The sequence below is a fragment of the Amaranthus tricolor genome, chromosome 16 (assembly GCF_026212465.1).
Source record: "Amaranthus tricolor cultivar Red isolate AtriRed21 chromosome 16, ASM2621246v1, whole genome shotgun sequence".
Classification (NCBI taxonomy): Eukaryota; Viridiplantae; Streptophyta; class Magnoliopsida; order Caryophyllales; family Amaranthaceae; genus Amaranthus; species Amaranthus tricolor.
In genome coordinates, this window is record NC_080062.1 from 4,956,871 (window position 1) to 4,967,364 (window position 10,494).

Genomic DNA, 10,494 nt, shown 5'->3' on the forward strand with positions numbered 1-10,494 from the left:
AAAAAAAATTAAATTATTGTAAATCTTTTTGCCATATACTTGGTAAATATCAAAGTTTCCTAGATAACATGTCACTTTCGATTTCAATACGTATTATTCTCAACAGAGTAAAGAATGTGATTCAGGATAACAATTATAGCTCTTAGTTACAACTCTCAAACTCCCTAGAAAAGCAAAATTAACCTGTATTATGAGCCAAGAGGACTATATTCAACATATTTTAAAGAATAATTTCCGAATTACAACCTTAAAGTTTAGTACTTTTGCGAATTACAGCCTCAATATTTATTTTTTTTGCAAATAACAGCCATCAAAGTTAATAGGTCCAGGCCAAAAATACAAATTCCGACCACCAAAATGGTCTAAATTCTGTGTTTTGAACTAAACCTGCAATACTTTAGTAGCTGTAACTTGCAAAAAATAAACATAAAGGCTGTAATTTACAAAAATGTTAAACTTTAAGACTATAATTCGCAAATTATTCTATTTCAAAACAATTCCCAATAAAAATGTTAATTAGGAAAAGATACAGAAATTGGTAGGAATTGCACCCAAATCTTAAAATTATTTCCATAATACAATAAGCTATTGATTCAAATCAGCTACCCAACAAATGTAACGGAGGAAGTAATTAATTATCTTTAATCAAACAAAAAAAAGAACCAAAAATTGATTAGATCTTGATATTGAAATAATCTGAATCAAAGTGGTGTAACCTCACATAACCATCTTCACCTCCACTCGCAAAACTGCATCACAAAATAAAGAGGTTTTTCTTAAAAAAATATGTTGAACAAAAATAGATCAAAAACAACACATTTACAAAACCACTCGATAAAATTTGATTACCTTCTTCCGTCAGGATTAAATGCCAAAGCATTAATAGGTCCAAAATGCCCCTTAACGCCTCCGATTTCTTCTGTGAGTATCTACAAACAAAATAAACGAACATATTACTTGCGACTCAACACCGATAAATGTTGGTTTAGATACAAGTACAAATTGTCTAGCCATTGACAAAGAATGATAACATAGATAATAACCGGTAAAATATTGTGAACGAATACACATACTACAATTTACAAAGAGGAATTTGTAAATGCAACCAATGGCAAGAGCATAAAGAAGGCAAACTTAATTTATGCTTTTTTTTTTTTTTACCATTATGTGTAAAATTATAAATGAATTGACATGGATGAACTTCTATAAGGTCATGAATAAAAACTACAATGAACCATATAGTTTATTCGAACCACAACTCAATAGAAAAACATGAGTTCTATTCAAGGATCATAAAGCTGCTAAAGTTTCAGTCCCTTCTTAACCCGTGAATGGACTATGAATAACAAAAGCAATGTGGAACAAGCACCATTTACCTTATCATAGAATTTAGCCTCAAACTTTCCAGCACGATGATCTGTAGTTGTCACTGCAGATGCGTCCTGACCACCTCCAAGCACAACCTGTAGATAAACAAAGGTTACAGGATGTATAATGCTTTAGATGTAAATAGTATAAGTGGATGACAACCCAAATGAAAACACTAATTCTCTATTAAGGTCGTCTCACTGTGAGACAACTTCAATTGGGTCAGCCAAAATATTTCAAAAAAACAAAATGCTTACTGTACAAGGGCAAATTCAATTTTCATTGTTTTTTTAAATGTTTTTTTACTAATGGGCCTTTTGTATGGACCCGTCTCACGGTGAGACAATTTCATACAAAATGGGTTGTAACAAGTTTACAAGTGTAAAAAAATCATTCCCTCCCTTACGAATGACTATGTCAAATGGTGTCTTGTGGAAAACATAGCAATCAAACAATCACAAAGATTTTCACCACTCATCAGTCATCCTCAAAACATTCTCTTCTGGACAATTTCACAGTTCATACCTTGATGTTTATGGAAAACTGCAATTCAATACTGACGAGAACAAAATGGATGGGAATTGAGTATGATGAAACAAAGATACACAATCATTTATTGAGGAATAATTTGGGAATTACAGACTTACAGTTTAAGGCTTTTGCGAATTACAACCTAAATGTTTATTTTTTTGCGAATTACAACCACCAAAGTATCAAAATTTATTGATTCAGGCCAAAAACACAAGTCCGACCACTTAATCTAAAACTCCAACCACCAAAGTGTTCGGAATTCTGTGTGTTGGCTTGAACCTGTAAACTTAGATACTTTGATGGAGGTAATTCGCAAAACATCAGCCCAAACTGTTCTTTCTTTATTGAGGCATCAAATTTTAACACATTCTATAGTTATAACTAGACCTGTTAATATTATAACAAACCTAAAATCAGCCCAAGCTGTTCTTTCTTTAATCTTTATACTATCAAAAAAACTAGAAAGAATGGGTCGATTCGATTCCAATTGTACCTCTTCCTAACCCGATTTGACCCATTTTTCAAATTTGGTCAATTTCTCAAGTTTCACATTATTACTTTTCGTTTTTGAGTTGAGACTATTTCCAATAAACTTTTGTGTTTAAGGAATTTCATATTGAACCCTTATATTGTTATACGTTGTATATTGGTCATTATTATACTCTCTTTATCCCAAATTAGTTTCTAGATATTCCTCTTTGGGTCATACCAAAATAGTTGCCTGCATTTCTTTTTATAATAAGCTACTAACCTAATACTTCTATAATTCACACAATCCTACATTAACGCATTTATACCATACATTAGAGTCGAAAACCCTTATTCTAGTATTTCAAATTATCCGATCGTAAGTTTCTCTACTCATTCCTAAAATCCTGGATAGTAGCATAAAATCTTATAGCAACTAATTTGGGACAAACAAAGTAAAAGAAATTAATATTACAACAAAAAGTCATATATGGTACTTTTTGGCAAAACATGTAATGATATAGGAAAAAATTGAAACCTTTTGACACATTGGGTAGACCTAAACCGGTCAAATTGAAAATGAGCGGACTAAAAAAGACAACATTAAACCGATTGACCAACATTTTCATAAGCGTTTATGAATAAAGACAAGACTAGTACATTAACACCAGAATTCCGGCCCACCCAATAAAATAATTAGTCATGGGCATATAGAAGCCAAACAAGACAAAGCTCAATAGGTTACGTGACGAATTAATACAACACTAAAATCAGAAAGCATAAAAATGGCGGTAACATACATGGTCCAGGAGGGGAGACATGGTAACAGCATTCACCGGCTGCTCCGTAGCATAGGTTTTAATCAGGGTTAAAGTTCTTGTGTCCCACAGCTGAAAAGGAACCAACCATGTTATATAGAAATCAGATAAAATCACCATGGTTACTTGTTCAGTAAAAAGTTAAAAGATATACTACCTTAGCTGATTTATCCAGCGAACCAGTAAGGAAATGTGACTTATCTGCAGATAGACAAAGTGACGTAATTGTCTTCTTGTGACCATTTTCGTTGTCTTTTGTAGACATTACCTCTTGGCCGGTCTGCAATTTCAAGCACCATGTGTGAAATCACTATATATGTAAAATGACAAAGTCCTTAGAAGAGTCGATATGAACAGATATACATAACATCAAGGAGTTGAAAACTGTTAAACTTATAGACTGAAATAACACACAGAAAAGATACAATCTTCATAGCTACATACCACAGGGTCCCATGCACGAATAATAGCATCCTCACCACAACTGATTATAGTCTTGTTCAGAGGGCCCCATACAGCTCTGTTTATTCGTCCACTTGGCCCTCTCATCACAAGAACAGATTCGTTGGTCTCTGCACATCAATATGAACAACATCAATTTCACCAATGGAAAAAACATGCAAAGAAAAACTGAGAGGACTAAAATTGATAATCCATTCATTACATACTCACATAGAGAAAACTCTGATTACTACTTAAGTACTTATATAGTTGTTGCTTAACTAAGAGTGCATTGCTGTTATTTCTAAAATTAAAAGAGGAAAAATGGCAGTTCAGACATAGAGCATAATCAATACAGCAAGTTCAGACAGATCATCATCAATACGGAAAATATGAAAGCATGCAAGTGAAATTGAAGGTACCATGACATAGAGAAAACAGGCAAACCCTATGTGAAAATGTGATATTGAGAAAAATTCAGAAAACTATATAGTTAGTCGTGCTTACGTTCTTCAACGTCTTCTGTAATGTGTTTCACATGAATTGCCGATGTCTTTGTCATGAATGGATCAGTAGTCATAACAGCAAGTTTATCACCCGTTGAAAAGTCAACAGACCTAGCAGGAGAGTCAAAGGTGAAGGTATACAATAGCTCTCCGCTTTTGACATCCCAAAGCTTTGCTGTCTGATCGGCACTACCAGTGAGAAGGCGAGAAGAATTCCCTAAAACATGAGCAAGTATGAAACAGGGCACCAAAATAACAAGTCACAACCATAAAAAAGTCATAGTGCATCACAAGCAGTCAGGATGAAAATCTACCTTCTGAAAAATGAAAAATGCAAATTAAGACAAATCAAAATCTAGAATTATTGCAAGAACTATTCAGAAAATCTTCTCAGTTTTAAAACTTCTTGAAGCAAGATGATATATTATTCACAGTACGCTTCTAGAAAAAAGATATGATGGTGTAACTTTTAAGTGCGATAAAACACCCTTTATAAATATCAATTTATAAGTCCTTTACGACTAGCCCCTTCTTTGATAAACCAGCACCGACCCGTCCCTTCCAATACACTTTTCAACCATGTCTTCATCTAACTTCAATATCGACATCCCTTCAATCTCCTCACTCCTTCAACCAAAAGGTAATAACAATGGCCAAACAACGTCAAAAACTCCCAAAAAAAGTTGCCCCATTGAGTTAAAATGAGAGAATCATAGGCATACTAATCTTCAAAATACAAAATTTTATACTAAGTATCCAACCAAATAAAAAAAATCAAAAACTTGATTTTCTTTTAAAAATCCTTCTTACAACTAAATGAATATATACATGTGACCTTAGTCGCACAAGCAGAAACAAGTCCAACAGATTGCAGTTTCACAGCCCATAGAATAATGTCTTTCTACCCAACATTTCTCAAACAAAAATGTCTTGAGGTCACTTGTATGAACACCAAGAACTTGTGCTTCTTAAAATAATACTCCATATGGAAATAAAAGGCCAACATAAAAAATGGAAAATTTACCAAAATCATCAAACACACAATACATATAACTTCTTTTATTAATGTTATAGATTAATTTGGAATCATGGATAATTGCAAACAGCAGAAATATATTACGGCATAGGAAATCAACAAAGAAGAAGCAAAAAAATCCAGAAAACCTACAACTAGTGATAGATACCCAAAACTCGATTCCTAAACAAAATTGGAAACAAAAATTAAATATTCGTTCAATTATGCTACAACAACGAACCAAAATCAATGATCCATTCTATGTACCAAAAGTTAGGATATATTTAGCCAAAAGACAAAAATAAAAAAACCCCATGTTGCAACCAAACACCCAGATTTTTATCATTAAGATTTAAGACTAACCCAGCATTGATTGAACCTCCTTAATCAAACTACACACATCCTTAATTCACTAAAACTAGAAACAACAGCAAAAACCCTAAAAGATCTATAAAAACAATTACACAATAGAATTCATTGAAGCAAAAACAAAAAAAAGAGCGAGAGGTAAGAGAACAATACAGGAGATGTCGCAGGACCAAACGGCACCGTTGTGACCACGATAAGTTCCAAGACGTTCACCATTATCAGCAAACCAAACTGTAGGATTATGGTCTTTAGCACACGAAAAGAGAAGATCGCCATCTCTGTTGTACTTCAAAAAGGTTAAAGGCCTTTCATGGCCCTTCATCAAAATTGGCCTCATATTCGATTCAGGGATTTAAAACAGACGGATTGTTCTTCAGGTAATTGAAGACTGAAATCGGCGAAAGGAGTAGGGTGTGGAGCAAACTGAATATTTTCAGGGTGGCTCTACCTGCGGATACCCTGCAAAAAATGGGCTTTGTTACTATACATTCAGCCCATAGATTATTCTTACGCAAATTTTCGTAACTCTAATTAGGTCAGCTCATTATATATTTTATAAAATATTGTAAATAGACATTAAAAATGATATAAGTAAACATTTAAAATATTGAAATTAGGTATTAAGGACACGAAAAATAAGCATTAAGAATAATGTAAGTAGGCATTAAAAATACGATAAGTATGCATTAATCTTAAATGGGTTGGATTTGATATTCGTCTCTCAAATAGACGACTCTCAAGAGAGTAGATGTTCTTCTTTTATAAGTCATAATTGCACCAACACTAATTCTCAAATGATATGGTCTAACAGTGAGACAATCTTTATGGTATTGGTCTACTGTATACTTCTTGTCATAATATAATCATAAAATATTACCTACAATCTTAAGGTTATCAATCAGATAAATAGGCTAGGTATATGGATTCGTCTCATGGTAAGACCAAGGTCGTCAGGATTGGAATTCTACGTACAATCGAAATCAACTGGTGGGAACAGATCGTAGAATCGGATGATTTTACAAATTTGCGGAAACAACAAGTTGTATTATGATTATGTTTATTGTTTGATCATTTTTAATATAAAAGGAACTAAAAAGAAAAACTTTCTTAAAATTTTGCTTAAATTTTTAAAAAATATACATCTTACTCATTTAATGTCATTTTTGTTCTCTTCTCTTTGAAATTACAAAATATAAGATATACATTACTCACAATATATTTAAAACACATATACGTCAAGGATATAATAATGAATCATAAAAACCAATGTCAAAATACAAGTTTCAAAATAATCAAAATACATATTACATGATTTAAAATTAACTTAAATGTCATCACTCATCATATCCAAAGCTTCTATCAGAATTCAATCCTAAACAAAATTTGAACCTAAACAAACAATTAGCTAACGACTAAGAAATTTTAAAAAAAACGAAATTCAAGACTTAAAATGTCAAATATAAAATAACGTTGGAATTGATCTTTTAAGCCTTTGATTTGGTCTTTTAAGTCTTTGAATTGGAATTTTTTTTTAAAAAAATATATTACCAAATTTAAGAATAAAAACCTAATTGAAAAGTCTCGAAATTGGTCTTTTATGTCATAAGTTTGGCCCTTCATGTCTTATGATGACAATATTAGTCCTAATAGTCCTACTGAAGTCTTTATGTTTCTTGCTTTGTGAAACAACCAAAACCAGTGTAAACGTACAATATAATAATATTGTCTACAAAGCACAGCAGAAGATTTATAGAAGTCTGGGCTGAATCCGACCTGTGGCTCTATAGCCACAGCAACCAATATCAGAGTATTTAAAAACTTTACATAACTGTAATACAATTAATTACAAACCAGTTATAAACTAAGTTAATACATTATAAAATATCTAAACTCTTTAAAATTTTTACAACACATGATTTGTCAAAATATCATGATAAGTTAACTTTCCAAAAACGATGTCCTCGCTATCGCAACACATGACACATAAAGGAGCAGCACATCCATCCGCACTAAAGTTAGCAACCTGAAAGTGGATCTATCCCCTGTAAAGGATAGGCCCCATCAAAAACAGTCAACAATTGAATTGTTGAGTAATCCAACAAACTATTACATTTATATACAAGTCATTAACAAACATCTCCAATCAAATTCCTTGTTCACTTGGTAACCATTTATAAACATTATTTATCCAAATCCAAACTCTTTTAAAAGACCGTTCGGTATCGACATAAATACGGCTATAAACCTTTAGTTCATAACGAATCAAAATACGGCTATAACTTTACAAGTTAATCGTGAAATAATATGGCAAATGAAACATATGCTTTCATTGCAAAACAAACAAAACTTTATATACCAAACATATTTATTCAAAACTCATTAAAAACAATAATGTAATAGCAGTTTAAAACGTGGGAATATAATGGACCGTCAGGAAGTAGGGTTGATCTAAATCATGAGAACACGGGTGATCGTCATCACGAAAATACGGCTCTTGCAAGAACGAAACGGGATCGGGGGGCTCGAGACCGATCCGAATATCCATTACCTTTTATCAAGCTATTGGATTTCACAATAATCCGGATATAAATATCCGTTGCCAATTCCCAAAAACGAACATTTTTATAATGTCGATTTCAATATAAAACAAAACAATAATTCACTAAATTTTCTTTTGAAATCAACAATCATTACTTAAAATATAAATCAATTCATCATCAACCATCAACATATAAGAACTTGAGTTACTATCAATGGAGTTTAACTAATTTTACACCAATCTTAAATCTCAATATCCAACTTATATCCTATCCAAATAATGTCAATTAATCAAATACCCAATTGATACTTATATTCCCAAATTTGATACTTGTACAACACCCATAATAATAAATTAAGGAGCATAACTCAACAATATCAATCAATACAGAAAGAATAATAACCGTAAATTGATCCCAATTTGAACAATTAATCTCATGATTGGTTATTTGCGATTTTTATGAGAGTCTGTTAGTATTCCTAACTCTCTCATACAAACACATTTGGGGACGATTCAAATGGCTACGCGACTCTGACTTGGAGCTCTAAAATTCTTATGAAGACACCATAACCCAGAAACAATCAGAATAGCCCTGAAAATGGCAAAACAGAAACCTCATTGTTGATTTTCATGACAACTTATTAGTATTTTGAACATAACTCCCTCGTACGAACTCATTTTGGGGCGATTCAAGTGCCCACGCGACCGAGATTTAGAGCTCTACAACTCTTATCCAGACACCAGAACCCAGAAATGACTAACTATCTCAAAAATAGCCAAACAGATTCAAACAGAATAAAATAGAAATCTCATGTTGATTTTCATGACAGCCTATTAGTATTTTGGACATAACTCCCTCATACGAACTCATTTTGGGGCGATTCAAGTGCCACGCGACCATGATTCGAAGCTCTACAAATCTCATGAAGACACCAGAACCCCAAAATGACTCTAACTATCTCAAAATAGCAATACAGGTTCGGACAGAACTTGCTCACTTAAACTGAAATTTACTTTCAACTTTGTACATGAATCAACAACCATTTAAGCCTACTTAAAACTACTTCAAAACATTCAATTTATGCTTAAATAGATTAATTTGTGAGTTACCTTTGAGCAAGATTAATTCCACACAAAATTTCAGAAAATCAAAAACCAGATCCACTTTAGCTGGTAAGTTCTTCAATGGTTTAATGAACTTCAAACTAGCCTCCTCTTGATGCTTCTTTAATTAACCATAAAAAAACCTAACATAAAACAATCAAATATCAATTTGAGGCCCTATTAGCCATGAAAATAATATACAAGTATGAAATTAAGAACACATAAAGAAATCTTACTTCTAACCCAAAAGAGATGGAGATGGTGATAGTACTAGATGTGTTCTCCTTCTTCTACAATGGAAAAGTAAACATCAATTTTCAGATTTTGAGTTTATGCTTTGGAAGAGGATGAATTTTCAGAAATTTTACTCTAATTGATAATGAAGGAGAAGGTGAATGGAGTGTATAAGAAGGAGTTAGCTTGATGACTCATAAGTTAGGTGGCAAAATTACGGGTGACTCAACTTCATACCCATACTCATTAAAGTACGAGGTGGATAATATACTCATATTTTCGTCGTATAATTTATTTTGTCCCCACGAATAATAAAACTGATATCTAAAATTCGTAGTAAAATTTTACTTTTAAAACGACAAACTCATTTTACTTACTAAAATAGTAATTTTTAACAAAGACGTTTTTATAACTGTTTCACTTTGTTAGTTTGCCACGTCATTAGTTAGTTATAACTGATCTTGACAGCTACCTATATATATATATGTAGGTTCTCTCTCCATGTTGTACATACTAATCTTTTGTCTAAACAATTAATAGCATTATGTTCTTTAGCCTTTGTATACCATATTCTGTCATGGTATCAGAGCAGGCTTTCACAAAACTAATCCCAACAAACTAATTTTTTCTTCATCTTTCCTCCCTGTCTTCTTTGTTTGCATTCTTTTTCTGATTCATGGCAAAAATGACATCTACCACAGACGTTGTTGCATTATACTCTGACCAAACGCAAAACCCAGGTAGTGTTTACTACCTTCACCCTTCTGATTCTGCCAGATCAAGATTGGTGTCAATTGTTTTTGATGGGACATCCTATACATACTAGAAACGCTCAATGATTATCAGCCTTGATGCTAAAAATAAACTTTGCTTTGTTGATGGAACACTACCTAAACCAGATGAAGGGAAACAATATGAAAAGGCATAGTAAAGGTGCAATTACATGGTTATAAGATGGTTGATTGTATCCTTGGAAAGAACTATAGCAAAGAGTGTGATGTACTTCAAGAATGCTACCGAGAGTTGGAGAGATCTTGAAACAAGATTTGGAAGCCCATCTACTTCACAATTGTACAGATTACAAGAGAAAGTGCTTAATAC

General features: G+C 32.6%; 1 protein-coding gene across 1 annotated transcript; it reads right to left on the reverse strand.

Moving 5' to 3' along the window:
• Window positions 1–451: 451 nt before the first annotated feature.
• LOC130803079 (eukaryotic translation initiation factor 3 subunit I-like) lies at window positions 452–6,010 on the reverse strand. The gene is made up of 8 exons (XM_057667243.1): window positions 5,670–6,010; window positions 4,134–4,349; window positions 3,630–3,757; window positions 3,343–3,465; window positions 3,168–3,257; window positions 1,377–1,463; window positions 850–929; window positions 452–749 (listed from the first exon to the last, which is right to left on the reverse strand). The coding sequence occupies exons 1-8, from the start codon at window positions 5,851–5,853 to the stop codon at window positions 674–676; spliced, it is 984 nt and encodes a 327-aa protein (XP_057523226.1). The 5' UTR covers window positions 5,854–6,010; the 3' UTR covers window positions 452–673.
• Between the last annotated feature and the right edge of the window lie 4,484 nt (window positions 6,011–10,494).

Coding starts and splice junctions, on each gene's coding strand:
- LOC130803079 (XM_057667243.1), bottom strand. CDS start 5,853: ATGAGGCCAATTTTGATGAAGGGCCATGAAAGGCCTTTAACCTTTTTG. Junction 3,466..3,629: donor TTCGTGCATGGGACCCTGTG/GTATGTAGCTAT, acceptor TTGAAATTGCAG/ACCGGCCAAGAGGTAATGTC. Junction 3,258..3,342: donor CGCTGGATAAATCAGCTAAG/GTAGTATATCTT, acceptor GTTCCTTTTCAG/CTGTGGGACACAAGAACTTT.